Source organism: Coturnix japonica, chromosome 5 (assembly GCF_054131305.1).
Source record: "Coturnix japonica strain WE chromosome 5, WE-NBRP24, whole genome shotgun sequence".
Taxonomy (NCBI): Eukaryota; Metazoa; Chordata; class Aves; order Galliformes; family Phasianidae; genus Coturnix; species Coturnix japonica.
This window is the reverse complement of record NC_140667.1, coordinates 36,455,767-36,468,999: the sequence shown is the minus strand read 5'-3', so window position 1 is coordinate 36,468,999 and position 13,233 is coordinate 36,455,767. Positions and strand designations below refer to the sequence as shown.

Genomic DNA, 13,233 nt, shown 5'->3' with positions numbered 1-13,233 from the left:
GCTTCAGTGACACCCATTAGGCCCACACACCTTGGCAGGCCATTTTGTAATTTGCTTCTCTAGAATTAAAACTGTAGTAGTTACTTTCATTTTCACTTGACAGCTAAGATTACTGTTCCATGTAAAAAAGCACTAATAATCCCAAGTTACAGTAAAGGCTTAACCAGTAACTTGTGCTTAATGAACTGTCTTTGTTAAATAGTGAGGGACTGACATCTGTTTCTTGTACAGTGTGGAATTCAATGCTGTCTATCAGTCTGCTGTTACCAGCAGAAATCAGAGTTCCTTTAAATTGGATTTTCAATTGTTGAAGATAATTAGGACCCAACAGAATCATGTATGTATGAAACAGACACCAATATTCTTGGCAAAGCACTCCCTGTTCAATATGTTAAGTCAAGTAGGTGAGCTAATGTATTTGTCAAGATACCATACAGAAAATAAGTTTGTCTATTGTGTTTAATAGATGCTTCTGTTGAAGAGTACTGAGTACAGCTGTGCCTTTTCCCCTGGCTTCTGCTACTTTCCACTGTAAAGCAGCAAACTATTACTCAGGAAATCTATGTACTACCTCCCTCTATGTTTTTGTAACATAATTGTATCAGTAATTCACTGGCTATAGTTGTACTTCATTAGTAGTATTTAAGTTCAGGAACTATATCCTGAAAAAAACGCATTGGATCCCAGTTGTGTAGGCTTCTGAAGTTCTGAAGGCAGTTGTTAAGTACTATGAAGACTGAGAATAGCCACAATGTTTAAGAACACTTTAAGGTATGTTTCAGTTTTATTAAAAAAAGACCTCGAGGGTTGTGTGTTAGGTAACGAACAGTCGTCTGTGACATCTGCTTAAACTTAGAAGTCTTTACCTAATGGCAGCATCCACAGGATTACTCAGATGGTAAAAATTTATAATGAACAATCTACTACACTACAACAGTTGTTTGAGGGATAACAAGAGATGATTCATGGACCATTCTATGATGAGGATACTGAAGAGTAGTACCCTCATGCTAAAGATCAGCTTAAGTTACTCGTAGCTGTTCCAAATATATTACTATGTTGAGGGTGCTCTGAAGAAGTTGTATTGTACTTCACAGGAAGACACTGCATGCTTCAGACCTGTACGCTGGTTGTACTATGGCAACACAAAATGGTTTTCTCAAAAAAGTCTAGGAGGGCTCATCAGCTAAATCGCGTTGATCAAAGTACCTAGGGGAGAGAAATGGAATACAGTAAGAAGACTCTAATGCAACACACTCCTTACTTTGATCTGACTTGTTAGACTATCTGCTTTCCAGGTTTTAATTTAGTATTTCTATCATATTTATAACTTCATGATTGAGGGAGCTCACCAAAGAAAACTAGTGTGTCTCCTCTGTTTTAGTCTTAGATTTGTCTGGAGTCCTTGTAACTAAGTATGTCTGCTACATATATCCAGACTGCTTGGACTGACTTTCACTTTAAAGGAATCTATGTTAGCACAAGGATAATCACACTTATTCTGGACATGCTCTGCTATTTTATATCTGTAGTCTGCATTACCTGCTAACTAGGCAGATTAACAGGTTCAGAGCTGATACTTGCTCTTCGTTCTTGTTTTCCTGAAAGAGAAATAAATACCAGAACAGTTCCTCTGTTAACCACATCCACTAGAAAAAGGTTACCTGCCATGTTATATGTTGTAGTCTTCCTCTCATTTTCTAGTAGACTTCAAATGTGAAAAATAATTTGCCAAGAATTCAAGAGCTGAAAAATCATTCTCTTGATAATTAGTGAAGTTCAAACGGTCCTTTGCAGAACATTAAATTAAATCTTACCTCTAGTACTCTCACTTCTGAGCATCGCCTTGCCAGCTGTCGAATGAGGGAGTGAGCTTCAGGTAGCAAAGGTTTTTCAAGGCATGCCAACAGTGCATAAAACCATCTACCCTGTGTGGATTTAAATAGTGAGTTTTTAATTATGGGCATTTCCTTGAAGTTTTACACACTGAAAACTTAACCTGATATCACGGTTTTATGATTTTTGGTTACTGGTGTTCCACATCATAACATCATGGGAACCTCTTTTCTCCCCACCTCTCTTTCGACCTTGCAGATTAAGTTATTGTGGGGAGCAAATGAAACAGAGGAGTTTGAGCAGTACCTAAAAGATCTGTATCTGTTGTTTTGTAATTACCCTTTCAAAAAGTTCTGCGTATGTTCAATGTAGTATCTAGTCAGGCGAGTTTTGAGAACAACTGAATACAGTGCACGGATCTAGAAAACTATTTGGAAACTACAGTAATTTCACAGAGAAGAGAGTATAATGTATCCCTTGTTTCATGTGCTCACATGCAAGTAGTTAGAACAAAATTAAGAATTACCAGTTCCGGAGTAAATTTTTTCTCTCCAAACCAGCTTATCAGGTATTCTAAGACACTGGTTACTGTGGCCTTCAAAAGAGAAACATAAAGACACAATGCGATATCTACAGAGTTTTGTTTTGCTGTCCTTCTGCCCAAAGGATTATATTATGTAAAGAGCAAATGTGATTTTTGTCTTTAAATACAGAAACATTATATATTTCTACTTGGCTGTAATTCTATATGGCGTTCAGTTCAGGGTGAGATTATATGTAACTTTAACTTAAATTTAACTTAACTTAAACACTGTAAGCCCCTAAAAGATGCACTCAAACATTAGAATGTTCTATAAAGAAATTATGAGGAGAAAATACACTTACATCTAGTTACAGTAAATGTTTGCTGGTATAACTGTTTGTAGTTAAAGGTGAGATAATATTTTTTCCTTGTAAGTGTACACTGAATAGCAGCTGGAATAAACTATCACCTTAGTACAGAAAAATGGCTGAGATTTATGCAACTGCTGGAACACAGGAAGTACTAACTTTTGCAATATCACTATGCTGTTCTAAGAGGAAGGCTTAAGATGTAGGCTTACCTGATTCATTCTGCTTACAATGCTTAGCAGAGGAGGAAAGCCCACCTGAAAAAAGTCAAGTTGGAAAATGCAGAAATGTTATCACAAACACCTTTTTTTCTAAGTTAGAACTTACTAACATTTAATGTTAGTATTTGTAATTGGTAATTATTTTGAATTCTGTTACAGAGTAGCATGTACAAAAACAGGGAGCTACTTCACAAAACACTAAACTAGACTATGGATAAAACTTCAGCTAGCAGCGAATTAGCGTGTTTTAGCTGGGAACAGATGAGGGAACTCCCCCAACATTTTGACTGAACTAATAGATTTGTTCTCTGCTTCACTCAATTTCAACTTAAAAGGGAAGAGAAATGGGTCTTACTGGGCTCATCAGCCAGCTTGCTTTATATTTAGCACAATGTGATAATAAACAGTAGCGTTGATTCTGGTAGTTATTTGTGAAAATAACAGTTGAAAATGAGTCCTCTTATACTCACCTTTATGTAATCAATTCCTAGATTTTCATGGTCAGATTCTGCATCTATTTCTGAATATACTCTTTCACCCAGGCAGAACTTCTTCCAACCTTCTTCATCCTCTAATTTGGGCTAAATTAAACAAAAATAATTGAAACCAGTGAAATATAGCTATCTTGAAGACACCAAAGAACAGACATGATAATACTCACCAGTTGTTGAATTACACTGTAAAACAAAATTAACCACAAATGTAATGACTAGAAAAAACAGAACTGTTAAGAATTCTACTTACCATGTTAACATTGCTGTCCAAATCCTGTGACCGCCAGTGATTTCTGTGCTTGTTCAGGCTCTGAATAATTAAAGCCAAATCAGTTTTAACTTTACAGTTATTGGATCCTAGCCATAATCTTATCTTCACTTAAAAAAGTATGTTTTGAAATAAGTAAAGGCATTACTGAGCACATATTCCTCAAGCCTCTTAGTATAAATATAACTGTTTCTTATACTGGGTTTTTGGAAATAATATTAAAGTCAAAGGAATTGTAAAGTCTACTGCATGACGTTTTAAGTAGTAAGTTTTACTAGTCTTAAAATCTTCATATACACCCTGTTTGAACAGTGTATAGAGAGAGACTGCTCAGTTCTTCAATTCTTTTCTGTCAAAGCAAGATACAAATGTGGTAGGAAAGTCTGTGCTAACACTACCTCCACACTGCAAATCCATTTTAGCAGATCGGTATTTCTGAACATAATGGCTCCCACTAGTGCCCATAGGACTCTAAATGGACAGTGTTTTACATATATGAAGCTCATGGTGAGGTTGAAATCTACTTGTTCTATAGTTCTACAGGACAACGTAGAACACTTGATTTTAGTGTCACTGTGTAACATCACAGTGATTTCCGTCCTCCCTCGAGTGCTATGTATCATTCAGTGTAAATACTGCCAGATATTTTTGCTTTCACAGAATCACAGAATGGCCTGGGTTGGAAGGGACCTCAAGGATCATGAATCTCCAATCATGAATCTGATCAAAATGTCATGAATCTCCCTGCCACGGGCAGTGCCACCAGCCTCCACATTTAATAATAGGCCAGGCTGCCCAGGACGCCATCCAACCTGGCCTTGAACACCTCCAGGGATGGGGCATCCACAACCTCTCTGGGCAGCCTGTTCTAGCACTCACCACTCTTATAGTAAAGAACTTTCCCCTCACATCCAACCTAAATCTTCCCTCTAACTTAAAACCATTTCCCCTTGTCCTGCTGTTATCTGCCTTTTCAAAGAGTTGACTCCCCTCCTGTTGACTCTCAGGAATGAGTTTCATCAGAAGTTTAAAAGCCTCACAGTATATTCACATTTTATTTTTCTATTTTTATTAAGAAATTAAAACAGTTGACTAGCAACATCTGATCAAAATGTCATGGCTTTATGGCAGGAAAGATAGAAGGTTGTCCCCCCTAAAGCACAGATGTGCAAGTTTAAAGCATCCCTCCAGTCTCCATCACACACAGAATTTTCTACCTGACGAACAGATGAGAAATTGGCCACTTGCTGCTGCTGCCATTTGAGTGTTGGAGAGTATCCTTCCGGAGCAGGCTGACAGCCAGAAATCTAAGGAAACACTGGCAATAATTATAATGTATAAAAAGCTTTATAAAAATAATCCTTAAAGAACAAGAGAAGTAGTAAATAACCATGACAGACTGCCGGCAGATAAATACACAAGTACTCGCTTTAAGAAAGGCAATTTCCTGACAACTGATTTAAAAGCTGGACAAAATTCATCCTGCTTGATGGTGCATGTATGCAAAGAAGGAAAATTAAACACACAGAATGTGCTGTTGAAAGAATCATTTAAGGTCATGTTTTTAGCACCTATTCTGCCTTAACTTCCCTGTGAATAAAAAGGAGATTGCTCCTTTTTATTAACAGAGGGGAAATCCCAATAAGAAACTCCATCAACAAGTGAAGAAATGGTGCTAACATTTCATCTTACGTTAGCTGTACTTACTGCTCTTACTGCCTTACATACATCTATATATGATCTTCAGGGTCTTTGAATCTAGATACAGATATTGCTTTCTTCTAAAGCTCACACATGCTTTATGATAGACTTGTAGAATTTAGCTCAGCATTTGATTCCTTCAGGCAAAAAGAAGTCTGCTGTGTGTCAGTTAGTAGGGCTATGGCTGATTTACACTGATCAGCTACACAGACTCCTTATTGCCCAGAAACCCAACAGGTATTTCTTTGAACCCTGAAGTTTTATTTATTTCATTAGGAGCTTTAAGATCCAGCAAAGCTGCTGTTTCAGTTATGCTTATGACCTCCCTATCTTTCCTGCTGCTTGTTTCTTATAGCAAAAGGAATAGAGCAGCCCAAACTTACTGCAATATTTACTGTCTGCTTCTTTCTCAGTTTCTTGGGGTCTATTTGTGCCACTACCACATCTGGGCATCGCGCTGCTTCGATCCTACAAAATAAAACCAAATATATACAATATATATACAATACTGTATTGCAATGGGCGATTATTGGCCGAATGCCTCTGAAATACGGCACCTGCAGAAATCTTCACTTATGCAAAAAACAACTGACTCCACGGGCAATTGTTACAGAAGGTCTGACTTAAGAATTAACTCTTTATAAACAACTGCACTTATGTTTGCATGCTCCTAAACTGCCTTGAAGTGAGGCCCGACCGGCCCGCCGCCAACCCCCGTCCCGCCACTCACTGGACGCGCCTCAGGTACTCCTGCGGCGTGCGGGGCGGCACGCTGGGGTCGAAGTCGTCGGGCAGGTCGCAGTCCTCCACGGGCAGCAGCCGCGGCATCAGCTCCTCCACGGCCGCCTCCATCGCCCCGCCGACACGGCCGACCCGCCTCTCCCCGCCGGCCGCCGGCCCGGCTGCTCTCGCGAGAGACGTTCCTCGCGCAGGCGGAGCGCCGCCGCCGTGTCCGGGCGTTGCGGGCATTGCGGGGCTGTGCGCTGGGCTGTTCTGCCGGGGAACCGGCCACAGCGATAACCCCGTTACTGAGCTGGACGGCACCTCTGATAACCACATTTAGGCCCCGCGTCATTACCTACCTTAGCTTTCGCAAGTAGCTCTTCACAACTCACCCATACTGTCTATTCCGCCCGTGGAAGGGCAGTAGTAATTCTTATCCCTTCCTTGTCACGTCTTGAGACCTACAGTGCAAATTAATTGCCTAAAAGGTCACTGCTGTAAATCCAGGTGTAGTCCTGGAAGCGTTTGGCTGAGGTTTCATTTTGTTTCTGGATGGGTTTATCCCAAATCAAAGCAGCAGTAGCACTGAGGTGCGTTACTTCTCAGGTAAAACACAGAGGGACGATGCTGTAATTATTGAAATAGTGTAAATTGTCCCTTATTAAACTCCTGTATATTGTTGTTTCTTAGTACAGCATGTCATCAGTGTGCTAAATGCAGCCCATACAGCAGAACAGCCTCTTACATTGACCTCGGTTTTGTCCTTTATTTTCCCATAAGACTGTAGGTTAGCAGTTCCAAACAAACATCAGCCCTAACTCCTCCTCTCCGCTGACCTTTTGTTTGCTTTAAGGTGTTTCTAAATCCACTTACGTGTAACAGGGAGCCCGGATCTCACATCCTGCTTGAGTGCAACAGCTGCAGTCATTGCTGGACATAAGTCCAGCGAGCCCAAAGCCACAGCAATGGCCCCGCTGACCAACAGTCCAAGCAAAAACAATGGTGAGTAGAACTGAGGAGTCCTCTTCTAAAGCTTTGGTCATATTCTGAAGTTATATTTTTCTATCTGTCACGGAGTCAAGGTCTTTGAACGGAAAGAGATGCCAGAAATACAAATGTTTGGGTTTGGTTTGTTTTTTAATATATTTTCTGTACATATTTTTTGCTGGAACTTCTGATTGATACCATTTAATCCAAGTAACTTTGCAAAATGATTGCAGGCAATCTAACAACAAGATTGTCACGGATTTTAGCAGCGATGTCGATGCAACAGCTGGTCAATGGAATTCAGTGGAAGAAGAGGAATAAGCACCTGGAGCAGAGTATCATAGCTGTTTCTCAGCTGCGTAGCCATTATTTTCCACATAAAAGGTGAGCTGCTACCTGCGGCCATGCACTGCTGCCTAAGAACATCTGACACGTCGACAGTGTTGCTGTTATTGCCTCTCTTTGCTTCTCTTGGTTCTTATGTAATGACATTTAACTGTGCTAACAACTCATGAGAAATACCATACATCCAGCTGGATACTCCCACAGCTGGCATTGGGAATCAAGGGCAGTGAGTATTAAAACCCTCCCTTCCAGATGTGCTTTTGTTTGGCTGCTCATGTTTGTAGACTAAAGAGAGCCGGCAAACAATACTGGAGATGGTACAGAACCCAGAAAAGCAACAACAACAAAGACAAAAACTGGATTGTACATTCAGGGCTACATAAAACTTTCTCTGATGATATTAAATACATATGCGTTATACCTTTAAGTATTTCTAAATGTGAGATAAAGTGTTGTCACAACCTGAAAGTCACCACAAATATTATATTAACCTATTTTTCCCCCTACCCCCCCTCCAGGAAGCCTGAGAAAACACGTAAACACCAGGAGGCGAAGCTCCCTCTAGTGGCTGCAGTCCGTCATTTCCCAACCACTGCTGGAGGAAGATCGAGCTTTATAGAGGAAAGCTCAAAGTCGAAAGGGAAAAAGCGGACGAGCAAACGCGAGCCCCTGCGGACGGTAAGTCGGCCGGTAAGGCAGAGAGCGGCTGCACGGGCCGTCTCACGCCGGGTCCATCGCTGCCCGCTGCTAAAGGGACGGTCGGCCCGAGCGCGGCGCGTTCCGGCCCGGTCGCAGCGGGGAGAGGCGTGAAGCGGCGGCGCTCAGCCCGCCCCCAGCCCCGGCCCGCCGCTCTGTGCCCCTTGACGTGGCGGGGACTCTCCCATCAGCCATGTTGGCTGCGTCGGCAGCGCTGGGGCGGCTGCGTGCGGCGCGGGGAGAGACAGAGCGAGGCGGGCGGCGGCCGGGACGCGGGGTGAGCGGAGCCGGGGGAGCGGCGGTGCGATCGCGGGGTTCTCCGTGCGGGGCTGCAGGCGCTCAGCCAAGGGAGGGCGGGCGGGGGCTGCCTGCCTCCCTTCAGGCACTCTCGGCGGAGGAGAGCCGGAGGACTCCCCAGGGCCGAGAGCGACTTGTCAGCGCTCCCCACGGCCCGCCGGGAAGCGCCCATCTCCCACTCGGAGCTCCACGGCCTTGGCTCCGCCACCGCTCCGCTCTAAGGGGCGGCTCGGCCCCGTTGGGGCGGGGGAGGGTACAGCGGGACCCTGCGGTACGCTCGGAGCTGTGCGAGCGCTGTGTTAATGAGGCCCTGGTGTGTGGGGGTTTGTTTGCATACTCGTTTATTTATTTTTATACTTAGGTGTGTTCTTGTATACCCAGGTGGCTTCTTTTAAACACTCCCTGACAAAACTGGGAAGGCTGGTTTGAAGGGTGGCCATGTACGCATAAATAAGTGAAACTTGGATTCTTTATCGGTTTGACAGCTTGTGTCCTGTGGCATTCTCATTATATAGACCTCCTGTAGCTGCAGCAGATTTGTACCTGATATGTTAATAACTGTAGCAATAGGGTCATGGCTTTTGTGTGTGTGTGTGTTTCCAAAGCTTAGTGAATATTATCTTATTGCATTAATACTATTGATTGTCAGTGTGACACCTTTACAGTCAGCTTGTGATTCTTTATGCAGTTCAGGTGTGGTTTATTTGAATGTGCTACAGCATGAAATTGCCACGGTGCAGGGATGGGATGAAAGCTCAGCCCCAGCAGTGGGAGGAGACAAGCCAGAAAGTACTGTTAGCCTCTTCTGATTGTCCTGCAGCACAACACAGTGCTACCCCCAGCTCGGAGCTGTTGCTGTTCAGCTGTTCTGAAATCACTTCTTTGTGGTTTGCTGAGGTTGGCAGTGTGTATTTTGTGGCTCTCAGGCGGATGGTGCTTTCAGTGTCTGGCCTGTAGATCTGGAGCATTTGCTCTTCTTGTCTAATGTTACAGAGCTCCTGCCCTGTGAGAGCAGTGTCCAAATGTCCCTTGAGCTCTGTCAGTTGGGGCTGTTCCCACTGCCCTGAGGAGTGTGTCCGTGCCCAGCACCCTTTGGTGAAGAACCTTTTTCTAACACCTTCCTGATCCTTCCTTGTTGCAGCTCCTTGTTGTTCCGTCTGTTATTAATAACCCTTTTGATTTTTAGCAGATTCTGTCTTTTGAATAGGAGTTATCTACTGGAAAGGAACAGCATTTAAATCACTAAACCCAATAAATCTTTGCTATACATGCATGTATTTTGTAGGTCACAGCACATTGATGTTTGTACATTGCCCTCTGTGGAGCAATAAGTGATAAGTAAAAATAATGTCCATGTCAAGCTATTTCAAATGTGTCTGGGTTAACACGCAGGAAAGACTTTGAACTCCAATGCAGAAAGTAGGAATTGACATTGCAGTGTGTGGATGTGGAGCTTGTGGACTTTGTAGCTGGTTCATATGAAATGGCTAAAGTGGCCTCTGTTGCAATTTTCTCCCCATCTTCTTAGGAGTTAAACTACAGTCTAGAAAACTGTATAAGTTTTTAACTGTCATGTAAACCAAAGATCTGTGTTTTATGATGCTTGTATTTCCACTTTCTACTAATGATTATATTTTATTTCAGTGAAACCCAGAGGAGTTGATCATGACAACCTTCCTGGAATTTATCCAGCAGAACGAGGACAGAGATGGAGTTAGATTCAGCTGGAATGTTTGGCCTTCAAGTCGTCTTGAGGCCACAAGAATGGTTGTCCCAGTGGCTGCCCTCTTCACACCACTGAAAGAACGGCCCGACTTGCCTCCTATTCAGTATGAACCAGTTCTGTGCAGTAGGACCACATGTCGAGCTGTTCTGAATCCCTTATGGTAAATCTAATGTATTCATTTTTATTATATCAATATTTTTTCTTACAAACCAATACCTAGAATAGTGCTGATTAAGCATGCAAAAGGTGCAGTGTGTTTAGATAGCTGTGAGTGTACAGCTCAAACTTTTAGATAAGAAAATCTGTATGTATAAGCTTTGAAGGTGTAACAGACATGATTAAAAATGACTTTTGTTCAGCTAGTTTTTTTTCAGTGTACTTCAGGCCTGTTATTTTCCTTGGAATTGCACATCTTGTGAGTTAGTATTTCACCTGTAGAAAATAAACTCAAGGTAAAAAGTTATGCTACTTGTTTGTAACTTTTGGGCCCTGATATAGTTTAATTTCCAAGTAAGATAAACGATTACTATGATTGTAGAAGGTTGGAAGCAGCAGAAGCACTTCATACATCATTCCAAACACAAAAAGCTGAACAGTTTCCAAGGTAGAATTTGATAAGCATGTGAGAGGTACTGGATGATAGTGGGAGCCTAGACACGGTGTAACATATCCTGTAGAAATATTTAACTTCATGCGGTTTTGAAAAATTAGAAGAAACATATTCTGGAGTCACTGGAGGAAAACATTTTTTTTCATACAATGTAAACTTTTCTTATTGTATTTTTATAGCCAGGTGGATTATCGAGCAAAGCTTTGGGCTTGTAACTTCTGTTATCAAAGAAATCAGGTAAGAAACAAAGCTTTCAGTACAACTTAAAAAACCCAAACCACAACTTTGTAGAAAATGAAAAATTCTCATTTATCAAATCGTAGTTGTGAGCTGAAATTGACAGCAAGAACATAATTGTATCTTCAGAGATTGCACTGAGATTTTTTTTCATGATAGCAATAGTGAACATCTGCTGCAGAAAAAGAAGTAGTCCATACATTTGTTTTTGGTTTTGATGAGGTTGTAATCTTTTGTTTGTACTAAGTCTTTATGTTTTTATTTGCAGTTTCCTCCTACGTATGCTGGCATATCTGAAATGAATCAGCCAGCTGAGCTTCTGCCTCAGTTCTCAAGCATTGAATATGTAGTGCAGGTAAAATCATTAAGATATTTAATGTTATCTATAAGCTAACAATGTACAAAAATAATTAATTTTAGTTAATCAGTGCATTTTAATGACTGTGTCCATATGTGCATGTTAGTAGATTGGTGGTTTATTATCAGTTGGAAATGGAAAACATAACTTTTTTGTGAGAACACAAGCATGATTAACAACACCTTCTTTACTGCTGCTGCTTGCTCTAATGATTTTGAATCAAATGGTTGATTTAAATCTCATTAGTTATTTGGATTTAAGTTTGTAAGTGAATAATTGAATAATTAAAATATCAAAACTTACCCGGAACATATTTAATTTGTTCATTTTTGATCCTGTAAGGATTATAAGATTTATTTCTCATGTGTTGATGTTTGTATTTCTTAAAGCGTGGTCCTCAGATGCCCTTGATATTCCTTTATGTCGTGGACACGTGCATGGAAGATGAAGACTTGCAAGCTCTGAAGGAATCGATGCAAATGTCGCTTAGTCTCCTACCACCAACTGCATTAGTAGGTCTCATTACCTTTGGACGAATGGTGCAGGTTCATGAGCTTGGCTGTGAAGGCATTTCCAAAAGCTATGTATTCCGAGGAACAAAGGACCTGTCTGCAAAGCAACTGCAGGTAAGACACAAACACAGAAAAAAGTAACGAAGGTGATGAAAATACTTTGTAAACAAATGCTGTACTGAAATCTCGTGCGTTTGACTACAGGAAATGCTAGGACTTACAAAAGTAGCTGTTTCACAAGTCGGTCGGGGTCCTCAAGTGCAGCAGCCACCACCTTCTAACAGGTAACGTGCTTAAAACATTTAAAAACTCATCTTGGCTGTACCCATTTACTGGAAAACTTATGTTCTTTTTTTACACTGAAGAAGTGACACTTGTTTCTTTTTGAGATTCATAGATGGTGGTTATCTGCTATGTTCTTTTGACTAGATATGCTTCTTTCTGGATAGTGGCTGCACTTCAGAGTCAGCACACTTTTATTTTACAAGCTCTTTGCTGAACTTCTGAAGCTGATATGCTGCCTATACTGTACTGTTGAACTGCGTTGTCTTGGTGAGGCAGAAGCATTGCTCTGAATCTAGAATGGTGTCTAATGTTGCTCAACAAAAAAGACACGTATTAGCAGCTAATATAATTTGTATTGAAAAATTATAATTGAAATGAATTCCATCTATTTGTTTCCAGATTTTTACAACCAGTGCAGAAGATTGATATGAATCTTACTGATCTTTTGGGTGAACTGCAGCGAGACCCGTGGCCAGTTCCACAAGGGAAGAGGCCCTTACGTTCCTCTGGAGTGGCTCTCTCTATAGCTGTAGGACTTCTTGAGGTAAGAGCTTTAACTGCACTTGTGCTACTTATGTAAATAGATTGTTGTTGTAGAAAAGCCCACATAACCAATATGTAAAAATTTTAATGGATGCATATTAGCACTGTATGACAGTTCTGATTAATATCATGCTATGCACACATAGAGTGGCTATGTGTTTAAATATGCATTTCAGTGAGAAAAGTCTGAGAGTTTGAATTAGCAAGGAATTTGAAAAAGTACAGTTAATGTTAAAATGATTGTTAAAATCTTATCAGCATGAAAAATGCCTACGTTCTTCCGTCAGTAGCAAAAAAATAAGTAGCAATAAGTGGTTGTCTCATTTGTTTTGTGTTTCCTGCAGTGCACTTTTCCTAATACTGGTGCACGTATAATGATGTTCATTGGCGGACCAGCTACACAAGGACCTGGGATGGTTGTAGGGGATGAGCTGAAGTTACCTATAAGATCGTGGCATGACATTGAGAAAGACAATGCTAAATATGTTAAAAAGGGAACTAAG

The 13,233-nt window shown here is 41.2% G+C and overlaps 3 protein-coding genes across 7 annotated transcripts in view; 2 read left to right on the top strand and 1 right to left on the bottom strand.

The window, feature by feature from the left end:
• Window positions 1-754: 754 nt before the first annotated feature.
• Window positions 755-6,311, bottom strand: GEMIN2 (gem nuclear organelle associated protein 2). Of its 2 annotated transcripts, none has more exons than XM_085549187.1 (10): window positions 6,142-6,311; window positions 5,795-5,879; window positions 4,928-5,028; window positions 3,693-3,752; window positions 3,419-3,529; window positions 2,940-2,984; window positions 2,363-2,431; window positions 1,818-1,928; window positions 1,543-1,601; window positions 755-1,209 (listed from the first exon to the last, which is right to left on the bottom strand). In XM_085549187.1, the coding sequence occupies exons 4-10, from the start codon at window positions 3,693-3,695 to the stop codon at window positions 1,170-1,172; spliced, it is 438 nt and encodes a 145-aa protein (XP_085405313.1). In that variant the 5' UTR covers window positions 3,696-3,752; window positions 4,928-5,028; window positions 5,795-5,879; window positions 6,142-6,311; the 3' UTR covers window positions 755-1,169. The 2 variants fall into 2 exon arrangements, with proteins under 2 accessions (XP_085405313.1, XP_015720566.2); XM_015865080.2 differs by having other exon boundaries at window positions 4,928-5,017.
• Window positions 5,917-8,276, top strand: LOC146760761 (uncharacterized). Its single transcript, XM_085549823.1, has 4 exons — window positions 5,917-6,027; window positions 6,988-7,136; window positions 7,355-7,505; window positions 7,985-8,276. The coding sequence occupies exons 2-4, from the start codon at window positions 7,100-7,102 to the stop codon at window positions 8,274-8,276; spliced, it is 480 nt and encodes a 159-aa protein (XP_085405949.1). The 5' UTR covers window positions 5,917-6,027; window positions 6,988-7,099.
• SEC23A (SEC23 homolog A, COPII component) overlaps window positions 8,037-13,233 on the top strand; it is a 21,013-nt gene continuing 15,816 nt past the window's right edge. The window contains exons 1-8 of one of the 4 annotated variants that reach the window (XM_032445174.2): window positions 8,037-8,144; window positions 10,104-10,345; window positions 10,975-11,032; window positions 11,301-11,387; window positions 11,780-12,016; window positions 12,107-12,186; window positions 12,587-12,731; window positions 13,075-13,233. In XM_032445174.2, the coding sequence (XP_032301065.1) occupies window positions 10,125-10,345; window positions 10,975-11,032; window positions 11,301-11,387; window positions 11,780-12,016; window positions 12,107-12,186; window positions 12,587-12,731; window positions 13,075-13,233 (987 nt within the window). In that variant the 5' untranslated portion in view covers window positions 8,037-8,144; window positions 10,104-10,124. Of the gene's footprint in view, window positions 8,157-8,328; window positions 8,440-8,737; window positions 8,773-10,103; window positions 10,346-10,974; window positions 11,033-11,300; window positions 11,388-11,779; window positions 12,017-12,106; window positions 12,187-12,586; window positions 12,732-13,074 lie in introns of those variants that run through there. The other 3 variants (XM_085549159.1, XM_015865060.3, XM_085549160.1) reach the window with 3 other exon arrangements.